This window comes from Coturnix japonica, chromosome 17 (assembly GCF_054131305.1).
Source record: "Coturnix japonica strain WE chromosome 17, WE-NBRP24, whole genome shotgun sequence".
In the NCBI taxonomy this organism is placed as follows: Eukaryota; Metazoa; Chordata; class Aves; order Galliformes; family Phasianidae; genus Coturnix; species Coturnix japonica.
In genome coordinates, this window is record NC_140679.1 from 289,555 (window position 1) to 312,923 (window position 23,369).

At 50.7% G+C, this 23,369-nt stretch overlaps 1 protein-coding gene across 15 annotated transcripts in view; it reads right to left on the reverse strand.

Moving 5' to 3' along the window:
- The window catches only part of LOC107307721 (ataxin-2-like protein), a 100,186-nt gene extending 77,598 nt beyond the window's left edge, over positions 1 to 22,588 (reverse strand). For 7 of the 15 annotated variants that reach the window (XR_014935220.1, XR_014935218.1, XM_085518208.1 and 4 more), the window contains exons 1-5: positions 22,435 to 22,588; positions 17,416 to 17,455; positions 16,332 to 16,388; positions 10,718 to 10,789; positions 4,000 to 4,141 (exon numbers count right to left, since the gene is read on the reverse strand). Coding sequence is in view for 12 of the 15 variants with exons in the window: in XM_085518208.1 (XP_085374334.1) it covers positions 4,000 to 4,141; positions 10,718 to 10,789; positions 16,332 to 16,388; positions 17,416 to 17,455; positions 22,435 to 22,532 (409 nt within the window). In the remaining 3 variants the exon portion in view is untranslated. Of the gene's footprint in view, positions 1 to 1,930; positions 2,031 to 3,382; positions 3,481 to 3,999; positions 4,142 to 10,717; positions 10,790 to 16,331; positions 16,389 to 17,415; positions 17,456 to 22,434 lie in introns of those variants that run through there. The other 8 variants (XM_085518210.1, XM_085518209.1, XM_085518211.1 and 5 more) reach the window with 4 other exon arrangements.
- Between the last annotated feature and the right edge of the window lie 781 nt (positions 22,589 to 23,369).

Here is a 23,369-nt window from a genome sequence, read left to right on the forward strand (position 1 = left end):
TAGAGCCCCATAACTGCCCCCATGGCCACGGGACCCCACAGCGGCTACCTGGTCTGAGAGACCCCAAACATGACCCCATAGAACCCCATAGAAACACATAGAATCCCATAGAACCCCATAGGATCCCATATAACCCCATATAACCCCATAGGATCCCATATAACCCCACAGGATCCCATATAACCCTATATAACCCCATAGGATCCCACATAACCCCATAGGATCCCATAGAACCCCATAGGATCCCATATAACCCCATATAACCCCATAGGATTCCATATAACCCCATAGGATCCCATATAGCCCCATAGGATCCCACAGAACCCCATAGGATCCCATAGAACCGCATAGGATCCCATAGAACCCCATAGAGCCCCATAGAATCCCATATAACCCCATAGGATCCCATATAACCCCATAGAGCCCCATAGAGCCCCATATAACCCTATATAACCCCATAGGATCCCATAGAACCCCATAGAATCCCATATAACCCCATAAGATACCATAGAACCCCATAGAACCCCATAGAGCCCCATAGGATCTCATAGAACCCCATAGGATCCCATAGAACCCCATAGGATCCCATATAACCCCATAAGATACCATAGAACCCCATAGAACCCCATAGAGCCCCATAGGATCTCATAGAACCCCATAGGATCCCATAGAACCCCATAGGATCCCACAGAACCCCATAGGATCCCATATAACCCCATAGGATCCCATATCACCCCATAGGATCCCATAGAACCCCATAGGATCCCACATAACCCCATTGGATCCCATATAACCCCATAGGATCCCATATAACCCCATAGGATCCCATAGAGACCCATAGGATCCCATATAACCCCATAGGATCCCATATAACCCCATAGGATCCCATATAACCCCATAGGATACCATAGAACCCCATAGGATACCATAGAACCCCATATAGGATACCATAGAACCCCATAGGATCCCACATAACCCCATATAACCCCATAGGATCCCATATAACCCCATATAACCCCATAGGATCCCATATAACCCCATAGAATCCCATATAACCCCATAGGATCCCATATAACCCCATATAACCCCATAGGATCCCGTATAACCCCATATAACCCCATAGGATCCCATATGACCCTATATAACCCCATAGGATCCCGTATAACCCCATAGGATCCCATATAACCCCATAGGATCCCATATAACCCCATATAACCCCATAGGATCCCATATAACCCCATATAACCCCATAGGATCCCATATAACCCCATAGGATCCCATAGAACCCCATAGGATCCCATAGGATTCCACATAACCCCATAGGATCCCACATAACCCCATAGGATCCCATAGAACCCCATAGGATCCCACATAACCCCATAGGATCCCATAGAACCCCATAGGATCCCATAGAACCCCATAGAACCCCATAGGATCCCATAGAACCCCATAGGATCCCATAGAACCCCATGTAACCCCATATAACCCCATAGGATTCCATATAACCCCATAGGATCCCAAAAAACCCCATATATCCCCATAGGATCCCATATAACCCCATAAAGCCCCATAGAACCCCATAAAGCCCCATAGAATCCCATATAACACCACAGGATCCCATAGAACCCCATAGGATCCCACAGAACCCCATAGGATCTCATATAACCCCATATAACCCCACATAACTCCATAGAACCCCATATAACCCCATAGAATCCCATAGAACCCCATAGAGACCCACAGGACCCCATAGAGACCCCATATAACCCCACAGAACCTATAGGACCCCATAGGACCCCATAGAGACCCATATCCCCCCACAGAACCTCATAGGACTCCATAGAGACCCATAGAGCCCCACAGGACCCCATAGAACCTATAGGACCCCACAGGACCCTATAGAGACCCCATATAACCCCATATCCTTTACCTCCGGGTGCAGCCCCCACATGTACGTCCCTAAAGGTGGCGCTGACGACGTCGCTGACCCCAAACACCATCGTGTCCACCCCATAGAGCCCCATATCCACCCCATAGCACCCCATAGAGACCCACAGAGACCCATAGGACCCCATAGAAACACATAGAGACCCATAGGACCCCATAGAGATCCATAGGACCCCATAGGACCCCATATAACCTATAGGACCCCATATCCCCCCATATAACCCCATATCTTCCTATATCCCCCACCAGGACCCTATACGGCCCCATAGAGCCCCATAAAACCTATATGACCCCATAGATTCCCATAGAGCCCCATAGAACCCCATAGAGCCCCATAGGACCCCATAATGCCCCACAGGACCCCATAGAGCCCCACTGAACCCTATAGAGCCCCATAGGACCCCATAGAACCTATAGGACCCCATAGGACCCCATAGAGACCCCATAGTGTCCTATAGGACCCCATAGAGCCCCATAGTGACCCATATCCCCCCATAGAGCCGCATAGGACCCCATAGAACCCTATAGGACCCCATAGGACCCCATAGAGCCCCATATCCCCCCATAGAGCCGCATAGGACCCCACAGAACCCTATAGGACCCCATAGGACCCCATAGAACCCCATAGAAGCCCATAGGACCCCATATTCCCCCATAGGACCCCATAGATCCCCATAGGAACCCACAGAGCTCCATAGGACCCCATAGAGCCTCATAGGAACCCATAGGACCCCATAGAACCTATAGGACCCCATAGAGCCCCATAGTGCCCTATAGGACCCCATAAAACCCCATAGAGACCCCATAGAGCCCCATAGTGCCCTATAGGACCCCATAAAACCCCATAGAGACCCCATAGAGACCCATAGTGCCCTATAGGACCCCATAAAACCCCATAGAGACCCCATAGGACCCCATAGTGACCCCAGGACCCCATAGAGCCCCATAGTGCCCCATAGAGACCCCATAGAGACACCATAGAGACCCCATAGGACCCCATAGTGCCCCCAGGACCCCATAGAGCCTCATAGTGCCCCATAGAGACCCCATAGAGACACCATAGAGACACCATAGGACCCCATAGAGACCCCATAGAGACACCATAGAGCCCCATAGGACCCCATAGAGCCCCATTGAACCCTATAGAGCCCCATAGGACCCCATAGAGACCCCATAGAGACACCATAGAGCCCCATAGGACCCCATAGAACCCCATAGAGTCCCATAGAGCCCCACTGGACCCCATATAACCCTATATGACCCCATAGAGCCCCATATGACGCCATAGAACCTCATAGGATTCCATAGAGACCCGTAGAGCCCAATAGGACCCCATAGAGGCCCATAGGACCCCATAGGACCCCATATAACCCCATAGAACCCATAGGACCCCACAGGACCCTATAGAGACCCCATATAACCCCATATCCTTTACCTCCGGGTGCAGCCCCCACATGCACGTCCCTAAAGGTGGCGCTGACGACGTCGCTGACCCCAAACACCATCGTGTCCACCCCATAGAGCCCCATATCCACCCCATAGAGACCCATAGAGCCCCACAGAGACCCACAGAGACCCATAGAACCCCATAGAGCCCCATAGAAACACATAGATCCCCACAGAACTCCATAGAGACCCATAGAGACCCCACAGAGACCCTATATGACCCCATAGGACCCCATAGGAACCCCATAGTGCCCCATAGTGTCCTATAGGACCCCATAGAGCCCCATAAAGACCCATAGAGACCCACAGAACCCCATAGGACCCCATAGGACCCCACAGAGACCCCATAGATCCCCATAGAGCCCCATATCTACTCCATAGGACCTCATAGAACCCCATAGGACCCCATAGAACCTATATGACCCCATAGAGCCCCATAGGACCCCATAGAACCTATAGGACCCCCTAGGACCCCATAGAGACCCATATCCCCCCAGAGAACCTCATAGGACTCCATAGAGACCCATAGAGCCCCACAGAGACCCCATAGGACCCCATAGAACCTATATGACCCTATAGAGACCCCATAGAGACCCCATATGTTACCTCCGGGTGCAGCCCCCACATGCACGTCCCTAAAGGTGGCGCTGACGACGTCGCTGACCCCAAACACCATCGTGTCCACGATCTCTTCCCTTCGGGGTCCCCCGGATCCGCCCCTATGGACGGCCTCCAAGGCCAGCTCAAACTATGGGGCCAATAGGGTTAATGGGGTCAGAATGGGGATCAATGGGGATCAATAGGGTCAATGAACAGCCTCCAAGGCCAGCTCAAACTACGGGGGCAATAGGGTTATAATGGGGTCAATGGGGTCAATAGGGATCAATGGGGATCAATAGGGTCAATGGGATCATAATGGGGCCAATAGGGTCAGAATGGGGTCAATAGGGTCATAATGGGGGTCAATAGGGCCAATGAACAGCCTCCAAGGCCAGCTCGAACTATGGGGCCAATAGGGTCAATAGGGTCAATAGGGCCTATAGGGTCAATAGGGTCAATAGGGTCATAATGGGGGTCAATACGGTCATAATGGGGGTCAATAGGGTCAGAATGGGGGTCAATAGGGTTAATAGGGTCATAATGGGGGTCAATAGGGTCAATAGGGCCAATAGGGTCATAATGGGGCCAATAGGGTCATAATGGGGGTCAATGGGGATCAATGGGGATCATTGGGGGTCAATAGGGTCAATAGGGTCAGAATGGGGCCAATAGGGTCATAATGGGGGTCAATGGGGTCAATAGGGTCAATAGGGCCATAATGAGGGTCAATAGGGTCATAATGGGGCCAATAGGGTCATAATGGGGGTCAATGGGGATCAATGGAGGTCAATGGGGATCAATAGGGTCAATAGGGTCATAATGGGGGTCAATGGGGATCAATGGGGATCAATAGGGTCATAATGGGGGTCAATGGGGCCAATAGGGTCATAATGAGGCCAATAGGGTCATAATGGGGGTCAATAGGGTCAATGAACAGCCTCCAAGGCCAGCTCAAACTATGGGGCCAATAGGGTCAATGGGGTCAGAATGGGGCCTATAGGGTCAATAGGGTCAATAGGGTCATAATGGGGCCAATAGGGTCATAAAGGGGGTCAACAGGGTCAGAATGGGGGTCAATGGGGCCAACAGGGTCATAATGGGGGTCAATAGGGCCAATGGGGATCAATGGGGTTAACAGGGCCAATAGGATCATAATGGGGGTCAATAGGGTCATATTGGGGGTCAATGGGGCCAATAGGGTCATAATGGGGGTCAATGGGGGTCAATGGGGTCATAATGGGGCCAATGGGGCCTATAGGGTCATAATGGGGCCAATAGGGTCATAATGGGGTCAATAGGGTCATAATGGGGGTCAATAGGGTCAGAATGGGGCCAATAGGGTCAGAATGGGGGTCAATAGGGTCAGAATGGGGCCAATAGGGTCAGAATGGGGCCAATAGGGTCATAATGGGGCCAATAGGGTCATAATGGGGGTCAATAGGGGTCAATGGGGTCAATAGGGTCATAATGGGGGTCAATAGGGTCATAATGGGGCCAATAGGGTCATAATGGGGCCAATAGGGTCATAATGGGGTCAATAGGGTCATAATGGGGTCAATAGGGTCATAATGGGGTCAATAGGGTCATAATGGGGCCAATAGGGTCATAATGGGGTCAATAGGGTCATAATGGGGTCAATAGGGTCATAATGGGGTCAATAGGGTCAGAATGGGGCCAATAGGGTCATAATGGGGTCAATGGGTCATAATGGGGTCAATAGGGTCATAATGGGGCCAATAGGGTCATAATGGGGGTCAATAGGGTCATAATGGGGTCAATAGGGTCAGAATGGGGCCAATAGGGTCATAATGGGGTCAATAGGGTCATAATGGGGTCAATAGGGTCATAATGGGGTCAATAGGGTCATAATGGGGGTCAATAGGGTCAGAATGGGGTCAATAGGGTCAATAGGGTCATAATGGGGCCAATAGGGTCATAATGGGGGTCAATGGGGTTTAATAGGGTCATAATGGGGGTCAATGGGGCCAATAGGGTCATAATGGGGGTCAATAGGGTCATAATGGGGCCAATAGGGTCATAATGGGGGTCAATAGGGTCATAATGGGGCCAATAGGGTCATAATGGGGTCAATAGGGTCAGAATGGGGTCAATAGGGTCAGAATGGGGTCAATAGGGTCATAATGGGGGTCAATGGGGTCATAATGGGGCCAATAGGGTCAATAGGGTCATAATGGGGCCAATAGGGTCATAATGGGGGTAAATGGGGATCAATGGGGATCAATGGGGGTCAATAGGGTCAATAGGTTCATAATGGGGTCAATAGGGTCATAATGGGGGTCAATAGGGTCATAATGGGGTCAATAGGGTCATAATGGGGGTCAATAGGGTTAATAGGGTCATAATGGGGTCAATAGGGTCATAATGGGGCCAATAGGGTCAGAATGGGGCCAATAGGGTCATAATGGGGGTCAATAGGGTCAGAATGGGATCAATAGGGTCATAATGGGGTCAATAGGGTCAGAATGGGGTCAATAGGGTCAGAATGGGGTCAATAGGGTCATAATGGGGCCAATAGGGTCATAATGGGGCCAATAGGGTCATAATGGGGCCAATAGGGTCATAATGGGGTCAATAGGGTCATAATGGGGTCAATAGGGTCATAATAGGGTCAATAGGGTCAGAATGGGGCCAATAGGGTCAATAGGGTCAGAATGGGGTCAATAGGGTCATAATGGGGTCAATAGGGTCATAATGGGGCCAATAGGGTCATAATGGGGTCAATAGGGTCATAATGGGGTCAATAGGGTCATAATGGGGTCAATAGGGTCAGAATGGGGCCAATAGGGTCATAATGGGGTCAATGGGTCATAATGGGGTCAATAGGGTCATAATGGGGCCAATAGGGTCATAATGGGGGTCAATAGGGTCATAATGGGGTCAATAGGGTCAGAATGGGGCCAATAGGGTCATAATGGGGTCAATAGGGTCATAATGGGGTCAATAGGGTCATAATGGGGTCAATAGGGTCATAATGGGGGTCAATAGGGTCAGAATGGGGTCAATAGGGTCAATAGGGTCATAATGGGGCCAATAGGGTCATAATGGGGGTCAATGGGGTTTAATAGGGTCATAATGGGGGTCAATGGGGCCAATAGGGTCATAATGGGGGTCAATAGGGTCATAATGGGGCCAATAGGGTCATAATGGGGGTCAATAGGGTCATAATGGGGCCAATAGGGTCATAATGGGGTCAATAGGGTCAGAATGGGGTCAATAGGGTCAGAATGGGGTCAATAGGGTCATAATGGGGGTCAATGGGGTCATAATGGGGCCAATAGGGTCAATAGGGTCATAATGGGGCCAATAGGGTCATAATGGGGGTAAATGGGGATCAATGGGGATCAATGGGGGTCAATAGGGTCAATAGGTTCATAATGGGGTCAATAGGGTCATAATGGGGGTCAATAGGGTCATAATGGGGTCAATAGGGTCATAATGGGGGTCAATAGGGTTAATAGGGTCATAATGGGGTCAATAGGGTCATAATGGGGCCAATAGGGTCAGAATGGGGCCAATAGGGTCATAATGGGGGTCAATAGGGTCAGAATGGGATCAATAGGGTCATAATGGGGTCAATAGGGTCAGAATGGGGTCAATAGGGTCAGAATGGGGTCAATAGGGTCATAATGGGGCCAATAGGGTCATAATGGGGCCAATAGGGTCATAATGGGGCCAATAGGGTCATAATGGGGTCAATAGGGTCATAATGGGGTCAATAGGGTCATAATAGGGTCAATAGGGTCAGAATGGGGCCAATAGGGTCAATAGGGTCAGAATGGGGTCAATAGGGTCATAATGGGGCCAATAGGGTCAGAATGGGGGTCAATAGGGTCAGAATGGGGTCAATAGGGTCATAATGGGGTCAATAGGGTCATAATGGGGGTCAATAGGGTCATAATGGGGGTCAATAGGGTCAGAATGGGGGTCAATAGGGTCAGAATGGGGCCAATAGGGTCAATAGGGTCATAATGGGGCCAATAGGGTCATAATGGGGGTAAATGGGGATCAATGGGGATCAATGGGGGTCAATAGGGTCAATAGGGTCATAATGGGGTCAATAGGGTCATAATGGGGGTCAATAGGGTTAATAGGGTCATAATGGGGTCAATAGGGTCAATAGGGTCATAATGGGGCCTATAGGGTCATAATGAGGGTCAATAGGGTCATAATGGGGGTCAATAGGGTCATAATGGGGGTCAATAGGGTCATAATGGGGCCAATAGGGTCAGAATGGGGCCAATAGGGTCAGAATGAGGCCAATAGGGTCATAATGGGGGTCAATAGGGTCATAATGGGGCCAATAGGGTCATAATGGGGGTCAATAGGGTCATAATGGGGGTCAATAGGGTCATAATGGGGCCAATAGGGTCAATAGGGTCAGAATGGGGCCTATAGGGTCATAATGGGGGTCAATGGGGGCAATGGGAATCAATGGGGATCAATAGGGTCAGAATGGGGGCCAATAGGGTCATAATGGGGATCAATGGGGCCAATAGGGTCATAATGGGGGTCAATAGGGTCAATGGACGGCCTCTAAGGCCAGCTCGAACTATGGGGCCAATAGGGTTAATGGGGTCAGAATGGGGCCATTAGGGTCATAATGGGGGTCAATAGGATCAGAATGGGGTCAATAGGGTCAGAATGGGGGTCAATAGGGTCATAATGGGGGTCAATAGGGTCATAATGGGGTCAATAGGGTCATAATGGGGTCAATAGGGTCATAATGGGGGTCAATAGGGTCATAATGGGGCCAATAGGGTCATAATGGGGATCAATAGGGTCATAATGGGGCCAATAGGGTCATAATGGGGTCAATAGGGTCATAATGGGGATCAATAGGGTCATAATGGGGTCAATAGGGTCATAATGGGGGTCAATAGGGTCATAATGGGGTCAATAGGGTCATAATGGGGTCAATAGGGTCATAATGGGGGTCAATAGGGTCATAATGGGGTCAATAGGGTCAGAATGGGGATCAATGGGGTCATAATGGGGTCAATAGGGTCATAATGGGGGTCAATAGGGTCATAATGGGGTCAGTAGGGTCATAATGGGGACAATAGGGTCATAATGGGGGTCAATAGGGTCATAATGGGGTCAATAGGGTCATAATGGGGGTCAATAGGGTCATAATGGGGTCAATAGGGTCATAATGGGGTCAATAGGGTCATAATGGGGGTCAATAGGGTCATAATGGGGTCAGTAGGGTCATAATGGGGCCAATAGGGTCATAATGGGGTCAATAGGGTCATAATGGGGCCAATAGGGTCATAATGGGGTCAATAGGGTCAGAATGGGGTCAATAGGGTCATAATGGGGCCAATAGGGTCATAATGGGGTCAATAGGGTCATAATGGGGGTCAATAGGGTCATAATGGGGTCAATAGGGTCAGAATGGGGTCAATAGGGTCATAATGGGGTCAATAGGGTCATAATGGGGGTCAATAGGGTCATAATGGGGTCAATAGGGTCATAATGGGGTCAATAGGGTCATAATGGGGTCAATAGGGTCATAATGGGGGTCAATAGGGTCATAATGGGGCCAATAGGGTCATAATGGGGCCAATAGGGTCATAATGGGGGTCAATGGGGTTTAATAGGGTCATAATGGTGGTCAATAGGGCCAATAGGGTCATAATGGGGGTCAATAGGGTCATAATGGGGTCAATAGGGTCAGAATGGGGTCAATAGGGTCATAATGGGGGTCAATAGGGTCATAATGGGGCCAATAGGGTCATAATGGGGTCAATAGGGTCATAATGGGGGTCAATAGGGTCAGAATGGGGTCAATAGGGTCATAATGGGGGTCAATAGGGTCATAATGGGGCCAATAGGGTCATAATGGGGCCAATAGGGTCATAATGGGGTCAATAGGGTCATAATGGGGTCAATAGGGTCATAATGGGGGTCAATAGGGTCAGAATGGGGTCAATAGGGTCATAATGGGGGTCAATAGGGTCATAATGGGGCCAATAGGGTCATAATGGGGCCAATAGGGTCATAATGGGGTCAATAGGGTCATAATGGGGTCAATAGGGTCATAATGGGGGTCAATAGGGTCAGAATGGGGTCAATAGGGTCATAATGGGGGTCAATAGGGTCATAATGGGGCCAATAGGGTCATAATGGGGCCAATAGGGTCATAATGGGGTCAATAGGGTCATAATGGGGGTCAATAGGGTCAGAATGGGGTCAATAGGGTCATAATGGGGTCAATAGGGTCATAATGGGGCCAATAGGGTCATAATGGGGGTCAATAGGGTCAGAATGGGGTCAATAGGGTCATAATGGGGCCAATAGGGTCATAATGGGGTCAATAGGGTCATAATGGGGTCAATAGGGTCATAATGGGGCCAATAGGGTCATAATGGGGGCCAATAGGGTCAGAATGGGGTCAATAGGGTCATAATGGGGGTCTATGGGGTCTATGGGGTCTGTGGGGTCTGTGGGGTCTATGGGGTCAATGGGGTCTATGGGGTCTATGGGGTCTATGGGGTTAATGGGGTCTATGGGGTGAGTGGGGGGATATGGGGTCTATGGGGTCAATGGGGTCAATGGGGGCTATGGGGGCTATGGGGGCTATGGGGTCAATGGGGTCTATGGGGTTAATGGGGTCTATGGGGTCTATGGGGTCTATGGGGGCAATGGGGTCTATGGGGTCTATGGGGTCATGAGGTCATGAGGTCATGGGGTCAAAGGTCACCTTGGAGCTGAGCGTCCTGAAGATTCCCTCGAAGGTGGAACCGCTGCGAACACGGACGGCACAGCGAGAACCCTGGGGATGAATGGAGACCCCATAGAGATACATAGAGATACATAGAGACACATAGGGACCCCATAGAGATACATAGAGACACATAGGGACCCCATAGAGATACATAGGGACACATAGAAACCCCATAGAGATACATAGGGACACATAGAAACCCCATAGAGATACATAGGGACACATAGAAACCCCATAGAGATACATAGGGCCCCATAGAAACCCATAGGGACCCATAGAAACCCCATAGAGATACATAGGGACACATAGAAACCCCATAGAGATACATAGAGACACATAGAAACCCCATAGAGATACATAGGGACACATAGAAACCCCATAGAGATACATAGAGACCCCATAGAGATACATAGGGACACATAGAAACCCCATAGAGATACATAGAGACACATAGAAACCCCATAGAGATACATAGAGACACATAGAAACCCCATAGAGATACATAGAGACACATAGAAACCCCATAGAGATACATAGGGACACATAGACACCCCATAGAGATACATAGGGACCCATAGAAACCCCATAGAGATACATAGGGACACATAGACACCCCATAGAGATACATAGAGACACATAGAAACCCCATAGAGATACATAGGGACACATAGAAACCCCATAGAGATACATAGGGACCCATAGAAACCCCATAGAGATACATAGGGACACATAGAGACCCCATAGAGATACATAGGGACACATAGAAACCCCATAGAGATACATAGGGACACATAGAAACCCCATAGAGATACATAGAGATACATAGAAACCCCATAGAGATACATAGGGACACATAGAAACCCCATAGAGATACATAGGGACACATAGAAACCCCATAGAGATACATAGGGACACATAGAAACCCCATAGAGATACATAGGGACACATAGAAACCCCATAGAGATACATAGGGACACATACAAACCCCATAGAGATACATAGGGACCCATAGGGACCCCATAGAGATACATAGGGACACATAGAAACCCCATAGAGATACATAGGGACACATAGAAACCCCATAGAGATACATAGGGACACATAGAAACCCCATAGAGATACATAGGGACACATAGAAACCCCATAGAGATACATAGGGACACATAGAAACCCCATAGAGATACATAGGGACACATAGAAACCCCATAGAGATACATAGGGACACATAGAGACCCCATAGAGATACATAGGGACACATAGAGACCCCATAGAGATACATAGGGACACATAGAAACCCCATAGAGATACATAGGGACACATAGAAACCCCATAGAGATACATAGGGACACATAGAAACCCCATAGAGATACATAGGGACACATAGAGACCCCATAGAGATACATAGGGACACATAGAAACCCCATAGAGATACATAGGGACACATAGAAACCCCATAGAGATACATAGGGACACATAGAAACCCCATAGAGATACATAGGGACACATAGAAACCCCATAGAGATACATAGGGACACATAGAAACCCCATAGAGATACATAGGGACACATAGAGACCCCATAGAGATACATAGGGACACATAGAAACCCCATAGAGATACATAGGGACACATATAAACCCCATAGAGATACATAGGGACACATAGAAACCCCATAGAGATACATAGGGACACATAGAAACCCCATAGAGATACATAGGGACACATAGAAACCCCATAGAGATACATAGGGACACATAGAAACCCCATAGAGATACATAGGGACACATAGAGACCCCATAGAGATACATAGGGACACATAGAGACCCCATAGAGATACATAGGGACACATAGAAACCCCATAGAGATACATAGGGACACATAGAAACCCCATAGAGATACATAGGGACACATAGAAACCCCATAGAGATACATAGGGACACATAGAGACCCCATAGAGATACATAGGGACACATAGAAACCCCATAGAGATACATAGGGACACATAGAAACCCCATAGAGATACATAGGGACACATAGAAACCCCATAGAGATACATAGGGACACATAGAAACCCCATAGAGATACATAGGGACACATAGAAACCCCATAGAGATACATAGGGACACATAGAGACCCCATAGAGATACATAGGGACACATAGAAACCCCATAGAGATACATAGGGACACATAGAAACCCCATAGAGATACATAGGGACACATAGAAACCCCATAGAGATACATAGGGACACATAGAAACCCCATAGAGATACATAGGGACACATAGAAACCCCATAGAGATACATAGGGACACATAGAAACCCCATAGAGATACATAGGGACACATAGAAACCCCATAGAGATACATAGGGACACATAGAAACCCCATAGAGATACATAGGGACACATAGAAACCCCATAGAGATACATAGGGACACATAGAAACCCCATAGAGATACATAGGGACACATAGAAACCCCATAGAGATACATAGAGATACATAGAAACCCCATAGAGATACATAGAGATACATAGAAACCCCATAGAGATACATAGGGACCCATAGAAACCCCATAGAGATACATAGGGACACATAGAGACCCCATAGAGATACATAGGGACACATAGAAACCCCATAGAGATACATAGGGACACATAGAAACCCCATAGAGATACATAGAGATACATAGAAACCCCATAGGGACACATAGAGACCCCATAGGGACACATAGAGACCCATAGGGACACATAGGGACCCATAGGGACACATAGAGACACATAGAGACCCATAGAGACCCATAGCTGCCCCATAGCCACCCCATAGGGACACATAGAGACACATAGAGACACATAGGGACCCATAGAGACCCTATAGCTGCCCCATAGAGACCCATAGGGACCCATAGGGACACATAGAGACCCATAGGGACACATAGGGACCCATAGAGACCCATAGAGACACATAGGGACACATAGGGACCCATAGGGACCCATAGAGACACATAGCTGCCCCATAGAGACACATAGAGACACATAGAGATACATAGCTGCCCCATAGGGACACATAGAGACACATAGAGACCCATAGAGACCCATAGAGACACATAGCTGCCCCATAGGGACACATAGCTGCCCCATAGCCACCCCATAGGGACACATAGAGACCCATAGGGACCCATAGGGACCCATAGCTGCCCCATAGAGACCCATAGAGACACATAGGGACCCATAGGGACCCCATAGCTGCCCCATAGCCACCCCATAGGGACCCATAGAGACCCATAGAGACCCATAGGGACACATAGGGACACATAGAGACACATAGAGATACATAGCTGCACCATAGAGACACATAGGGACACATAGAGACACATAGAAACACATAGGGACCCATAGAGACACATAGGGACCCATAGGGACCCATAGAGACCCATAGAGACCCATAGAGACCCATAGCTGCCCCATAGAGACCCCATAGAGACCCCATAGAAACCCCATAGAGACCCCATGGAGACCCATAGCCACCCCATAGAGACACATAGGGACACATAGGGACACATAGCCACCCCATAGCTGCCCCATAGCCACCCCATAGGGACACATAGGGACCCATAGAGACCCATAGAGACCCATAGAGACCCCATAGAGACCCCATAGCTGCCCCATAGCCACCCCATAGGGACACATAGAGACCCATAGAGACCCATAGGGACACATAGGGACACATAGAGACACATAGAGATACATAGCTGCCCCATAGAGACACATAGGGACACATAGAGACACATAGAAACACATAGGGACCCATAGAGACACATAGGGACCCATAGGGACCCATAGAGACCCATAGAGACCCATAGAGACCCATAGCTGCCCCATAGAGACCCCATAGAGACCCCATAGAAACCCCATAGAGACCCCATGGAGACCCATAGAACCCCATAGAGACACATAGGGACACATAGGGACACATAGCCACCCCATAGCTGCCCCATAGCCACCCCATAGGGACACATAGGGACCCATAGAGACCCATAGAGACCCATAGAGACCCCATAGAGACCCCATAGCTGCCCCATAGCCACCCCATAGGGACACATAGAGACCCCATAGAGACCCATAGGGACACATAGGGACCCATAGGGACCCATAGAGACCCATAGAGACACATAGGGACACATAGAGACACATAGAGACCCATAGAGACCCATAGAGACCCATAGAGACCCATAGAGACCCAAAGGGACCCATAGGGACCCATAGAGACCCATAGGGACACATAGGGACACATAGAGACCCCATAGGGACCCATAGAGACCCCATAGCTGCCCCATAGCCACCCCATAGAGACACATAGGGACCCATAGAGACACATAGGGACACATAGAGACACATAGGGACACATAGAGACACATAGGGACCCATAGAGACCCCATAGCTGCCCCATAGAGACCCATAGCTGCCCCATAGAAACCCCATAGCTGCCCCATAGAGACCCCATAGCTGCCCCATAGAGACACATAGGGACCCATAGAGACACATAGGGACACATAGAGACACATAGAGACCCATAGAGACCCCACAGCTGCCCCATAGAGACCCATAGAGACCCATAGAGACCCCATAGCTGCCCCATAGCCACCCCATAGGGACACATAGGGACACATAGAGACACATAGCCACCCCATAGCTGCCCCATAGAGACCCATAGAGACACATAGGGACCCATAGAGACACATAGGGACACATAGGGACACATAGAGACCCACAGAGACCCCATAACCACCCCATATCCACCCCATAACCCCATATCCCCCCATATCCACCCCACATCCACCCCATAACCACCCCATAACCAACCCCTTCGCCCCATAACTACCCCATACCCACCCCATATCCACCCCATATCCCCCCATATCCCCCCATAACCACCCCATATCCACCCCATATCCCCCCCCATAGAGACCCATATCCCCCCATATCCCCCCATATTCACCCCATATCCACCCCATATCCCCCCATATCCACCCCATAACCACCCCATATCACCCCATAACCACCCCATAACCCCCCCCCAGCCCCATATCGACCCCATATCCACCCCATAACCACCCCATATTCCCCCATATCACCCCATAACCACCCCATATCCCCCAATATCACCCCATAACCCCATATCCCCCCATATCCACCCCATAACCCCATATCACCCCATATCCCCCCATATCCACCCCATATCCCCCCATAACCCCCCCCCAGCCCCATAACCACCCCCCCAGCCCCATAGCTGCCCCTCCAGCCCCATAACCACCCCATAACCACCCCATAGCCCCCCCAGCCCCATAACTAACCCATAACATCCCCCCAAGCCCCATAACTACCCCATACCCACCCCATATCCCCCCATATCCACCCCATAACCCCATATCCCCCCATTTCCCCCCATAACCACCCCATATCCACCCCCTTACCCCATAACCACCCCATATCCACCCCATATCCCCCCCATATCCACCCCCTTACCCCATAACCACCCCCCAGCCCCATATCCACCCCATAACCCCATATCACCCCATAGCCACCCCATAACTCACCACCACAGCAGTGAGGAAGTGCAGCATCCGGGAGTTGTTATAAACCCCCTCGAACATCTATGGGGTGAAACGACCCATCACTTATAGGGCCGCCCCATAACTTATAGGGCAGCCCCATAACTCACTTATAGGGCAGCCCCATCACTTACTTATAGGGCAGCCCCATAACTTACTTAGGGGGCAGCCCCATCACTTACTTAGGGGGCAGCCCCATCACTTACTTATAGGGCAGCCCCATAACTTACTTAGGGGGCAGCCCCATAACTTACTTAGGGGGCAGCCCTATAACTATGTAGGGCAGCCCCATAACTTACTTATAGGGCAGCCCCATCACTTACTTAGGGGGCAGCCCTATAACTATGTAGGGCAGCCCCATAACTTACTTATAGGGCAGCCCCATCACTTACTTAGGGGGCAGCCCCATCACTTACTTATAGGGCAGCCCCATCACTTATAGGGCAGCCCCATCACTTATAGGGCAGCCCCATAACTCACTTATAGGGCAGCCCCATAACTTACTTATAGGGCAGCCCCATAACTTACTTATAGGGCAGCCCCATCACTTATAGGGCAGCCCCATCACTTATAGGGCAGCCCCATAACTTACTTATAGGGCAGCCCCATCACTTATAGGGCAGCCCCATCACTTACTTATAGGGCAGCCCCATCACTTATAGGGCAGCCCCATCACTTACTTATAGGGCAGCCCCATAACACACTTATAGGGCAGCCCCATCACTTACTTATAGGGCAGCCCCATAACTCACTTATAGGGCAGCCCCATCACTTACTTATAGGGCAGCCCCATAACTCACTTATAGGGCAGCCCCATCACTTATAGGGCAGCCCCATCACTTACTTATAGGGCAGCCCCATAACACACTTATAGGGCAGCCCCATCACTTACTTATAGGGCAGCCCCATCACTTACTTATAGGGCAGCCCCATCACTTATAGGGCAGCCCCATAACTTATAGGGCAGCCCCATAACTTATAGGGCAGCCCCATAACTCACTTATAGGGCAGCCCCATAACTTACTTAGGGGGCAGCCCCATAACTATGTAGGGCAGCCCCATCACTTACCGGTGCTGGGGGGGGGGGACCCTTCCCTGTGTTCTGAGCTCTGTAAGGGAATAGAAACCCCATAGATGGGGGTCAGCCCCATAGAAACCCCATAGAGACCCATAGGGCACCATAGAGACCCATAGGGCACCATAGAGACCCATAGGACCATATAGAGCCCCATAGAACCCCATAGAGACCCATAGGACCCCATTGAGCCCCATAAGACCCCATAGGACCCCACAGAGACCCATAGAGACCCATAGACCCCATAGAACCTTATAGGACCCCATAGAGACCCATAGGACCCCATAGACTCCATTGAGCCCCATAAGACCCCATAGGACCCCACAGAGACCCATAGAGACCCCATAGAGACCCATAGAGACTCAATTGACCCCATAGAGACACCATAGGACCCCATAAACCACACTGAGCCCCATATGGACCCCATAGAAACCCATAGAGACCCCATAGACCCCACATAGAGCCCCATAGAGACCCATAGAGACCCCATAGGGCCCCACAGACCCCATAGAGCCCCATAGATCCCACATAGAGCCCCACAGGGACCCATAGAGACCCCACAGACCCCATAGAGCCCCATAGAGACCCACAGAGCCCCATAAAACCCCATAGAGACCCATAGAGACCCACAGAGACCCATAGAGACCCCATAGAACCCATAGGGACCCCATAGGGACCCCATAGGACCCCATAGGGACCCATAGACCCCATAGACACCCATAGGGACCCATAGGACCCCACATTGGGCCCTATAGACCCCATAGGACCCCATAGAGACCCATAGATACCCCATAGCCACCCCATAACAGTCCATAGGGACCCATAGGAACCCATAGAGACCCCATAGAACCCCATAGAGACCCCATAGAGCCCCATAGAGACCCCATAGACCCCATAGAAACCCCATAGAGACCCCATAGAGACCCATAGGACCCCATAGAGCCCCATAGAGACCCATAGGGACCCATAGGGACCCATAGACCCCATAGAGACCCATAGAGACCCATAGAGACCCATAGAGACCACACAGAGCCCCATAGGGACCCATAGACCCCATAGAGCCCCATAAGACCCCATAGGACCCCATAGATGCCCCATAGATTCCATATAACCCCATATAACCCCATACCGGCCCCCATAGAGCCCTATAGACCCCATAGAGACCCATAGGGACCCCATAGGGACCCATAGAGACCCATAGACCCCATAGGGCCCCATTAAACCCTATAAAGACCCATAGGGACCCATAGAGACCCCATAGATCCCCCATAGAGAGGCATAGGGACCCATAGAGACCCACAGAGACCCATAGGACCCCATAGCCACCCCATAACACTCCATAGGGACCCATAGGAACCCATAGAGACCCCATAGAACCCCACAGAGACCCCATAGAGCCCCATAGAGACCCCATAGGACCCCATAGATGCCCCATAGATCCCATATAACCACATATAACCCCATACCGGCCCCCATAGAGCCCTATAGACCCCATAGAGACTCATAGACACCCCACAGGGACCCATAGGGACCCATAGACCCCATAGAGACCCTTAGGGACCCATAGAGACCCACAGAGACCCATAGGACCCCAATTGACCCCATAGAGCCCCATACGACCCCACAGGAACCCATAGACCCTATAGAACCCTCATAGAGACCCATAGACCCCATAGAGACCCATAGAGACCCCATAGGAACCCATAGGACCCCATAGAGACCCATACAGACCCCATAGGACACTATAGAGCCCCATAGGACCCCATAGGGACCCATAGAGACCCATAGGGACCCATAGGACCCCATAGAGACCCCATAGACACCCATAGGGACCCATAGACACCCCATATAACCCCATATCCCCCCATATAACCCCATAGAGACCCCATAGGGAACCATAGGACCCCATAGATGCCCCATAGGACCCCATAGAGCCCCACAGAGCCCCATAGAGCCCCCATATCCCCCATAGAACCCTATAGACCCCATATAACCCTATAACCCCCCATATAAACCCATAGAGACCCACAGGACCCCATAGAGACCCATAGGGACCCATAGGACCCCATAGACACCCCATAGACACCCATAGGGACCCATAGAGACCCATAGGGACCCATAGGACCCCATAGAGACCCCATAGACACCCATAGACACCCCATATAACCCCATATCCCCCCATATAACCCCATAGAGACCCACAGGACCCCATAGAGACCCATAGGACCCCATAGATGCCCCATAGGACCCCACAGAGACCCCATAGGAACCCATAGGACCCCATAGAGACCCCATAGACACCCATAGGGACCCATAGAGACCCCATATAACCCCATAGAGCCCCATAGACACCCCATATAACCCCATATCCCCCCATATAACCCCATAGAGACCCACAGGACCCCATAGAGACCCATAGAGACCCACAGAGACCCATAGGGACCCAGAGAGACTCATAGGGACCCATAGAGACCCATAGGGACCCATAGAGACCCATAGGGACCCATAGAGACCCATAGAGACCACATAGGACCCCATAGATGCCCCATAGATCCCATATAACCCCATACCGGCCCCCATAGAGCCCTATAGACCCCATAGAGACCCCATAGAGCCCCACAGGGACACATAGGACCCATAGATCCCCCATAGAGCCCCATAGGACCACATAGAGACCCCATAGAGACCCCATAGAGCCCCATAGATCCCCCATAGGGCCCCATAGATCCCACACAGAGCCCCATAGGAACCCATAGGGACCCCACAGACCCCATAGGGACCCATAGACCCCATAGAGCCCCATAAAACCCCATAGAGACCCATAGATCCCATAGAGACCCATAGAGACCCCATAGCCACACCATAACACCCCATAGGGACACATAGGAACCCATAGAGCCCCATAGAGCCCCATAGAACCCCCATATCCCCCGTAGAACCCTATAGACCCCATATAACCCTATAACCCCCCCATATAAACCCATAGAGACCCACAGGACCCCATAGAGACCCATAGGGACCCATAGGACCCCATAGATGCCCCATAGGACCCCATAGAGACCCATAGTGACCCATATAAGCCCATAGACCCCATATAACCCCATATAACCCCATATAACCCCATAGAGCCCCATATAACCCCATATAACCCCATATAACCCCATATAACCCCATATAACCCCCATATAACCCCATATAACCCCATATAATCCCATATAACCCCATATACCCCATATAACCCCATATAACCCCATATAACCCCATATAACCCCATATCCCCCCATATAACCCCATAGAGACCCATAGAGACCCCATAGGGACCCATAGGACCCCATAGAGACCCCATAGAGACCCATAGACACCCATAGACACCCCATATAACCCCATATCCCCCCATATAACCCCATAGAGACCCACAGGACCCCATAGAGACCCATAGAGACCCCATAGAGACCCATAGAGACCCCATAGAGACCCATAGAGACCCCATAGAGACCCATAGGGACCCATAGAGACCCATAGGGACCCATAGGGACCCATAGGGACCCATAGAGACCCATAGAGACCCATAGGGACCCATAGGGACCCATAGAGACCCCATAGAGACCCATAGAGACCCCATAGAGACCCATAGAGACCCATAGAGACCCCATAGAGACCCATAGAGACCCCATAGAGACCCATAGAGACCCCATAGAGACCCATAGGACCCCATAGATGCCCCATAGGACCCCATAGAGACCCATAGTGACCCACATAAGCCCATAGACCCCATATAACCCCATACAACCCCATATAACCCCATAGAGACCCTATAGAGTCCCATAGACACCCCATAGAGCCCCATAGAGCCCCATATAACCCCATATCCCCCATAGAACCCTATAGACCCCATATAACCCTATAACCCCCCATATAAACCCATAGAGACCCACAGGACCCCATAGAGACCCCATAGAGACCCATAGAGCCCCATAGAGACCCATAGAGCCCCATAGAGACCCATGGAGACCCATAGAGACCCATGGAGACCCATAGAGCCCCATAGAGCCCCATAGAGACCCCATAGAGACCCATAGGACCCCATAGGGACCCATAGGACCCCATAGAGACCCCATAGGACCCCATAGAGACCCATAGAGACCCCATAGAGACCCATAGGACCCCATAGGGACCCATAGGACCCCATAGAGACCCCATAGGACCCCATAGAGACCCATAGAGACCCATAGAGACCCATAGAGACCCATAGAGACACATAGAGACCCACAGGGACCCATAGGGACCCATAGAGACCCATAGAGCCCCATAGAGACCCATAGAGACCCATAGAGACCCATGGAGACCCATGGAGACCCATAGAGCCCCATAGAGCCCCATAGAGACCCCATAGAGACCCATAGAGACCCATAGAGACCCATAGAGACCCATAGAGACCCATAGAGACACATAGAGACCCACAGGGACCCATAGGGACCCATAGAGACCCATAGGACCCCATAGAGACCCATAGAGACCCATGGAGACCCATAGAGCCCCATAGAGCCCCATAGAGACCCCATAGAGACCCATAGAGACCCATAGAGACCCATAGAGACCCATAGAGACCCATAGAGACACATAGAGACCCACAGGGACCCATAGGGACCCATAGAGACCCATAGAGCCCCATAGAGACCCATAGAGACCCATGGAGACCCATAGAGCCCCATAGAGCCCCATAGAGACCCCATAGAGACCCATAGGACCCCATAGGGACCCATAGGACCCCATAGAGACCCCATAGGACCCCATAGAGACCCATAGAGACCCATAGAGACCCATAGAGACCCATAGAGACACATAGAGACACATAGAGACCCACAGGGACCCATAGGGACCCATAGAGCCCCATAGAGCCCCATAGAGCCCCATAGAGCCCCATAGAACCCTATAGAACCCCATAGCGCCCCATAGAGCCCCATAGAACCCTATAGTGCCCCATGTCCCCCCACATCCCGCCCCATTTCTCACCTCCCGTTTCCGGTGCTGGCGGCGCAGCTCATGGCGGAAGGATCCCAGCGCCGGAACTTCCGGTTTAAGCCACGCCCACAAAATGCCACGTGATCCATCCGATTCGCGCATGCGCGCTAAGCAACCCATCTCCTTATAGCCCCCCGTTTATTTAAAGCCATTTGAAGGCCCAAAATGGGCCTCAATGAGCTTAAAAATGCCCCCATTCATCTCTATGGGCCTTTGGGAGCGTCAAAAAAGCGTTAAATAAGAACTTAATGGCGTTAAATAGTTCCTACTCAAAGCGCATGCGCGGCGGAAGGATACAGCACTGACAGCACTACGCTAATTCAATGCGCATGCGCAGAACACCTTTAAGCCACGCCCTCTTTAAGAGCCGCGCGTGCGCAGATAAGCCACTTCCGGGTTCTAGAAACAGCGCATGCGCAGCTCGGTCACTTCCGGGTTCTACAAGCTGGCCCTGCCACTTCCGTGTTCTACAAGCAGCGCATGCGCAGTTCCGTCACTTCCGGGTTCCAACACCGGCGCATGCGCAGTAAGTAAAGGCTTGTCCTCATAGCTTACAATAGACTCCGATTCTACATCCACGCATGCGCAATATAAAGAGCCGCTCCACACCCCCTTCAAAGGCCCCCTGTGTTTCCGGTTCCGGTTTCTGTTTCGCTCGCATCCGGTTCCGGCGTCTCTATGGTGGTGGAGGAGGAGTCGGGCCGCTCTATCCGCCTCGTCTCGTTGGTCAGTGGAGGTTGGAGGGGGGGGGCCTATAATCCCATATAACGGCCCTATAACCCCATATTATGGCCCTATAACCCCATATTATGGCCCTATAACCCCATATAACGGCCCTATAACCCCATATAACGGCCCTATAACCCCATATAACGGCCCTATAACCCCATATTATGGCCCTATAACCCCATATAACGGCCCTATAA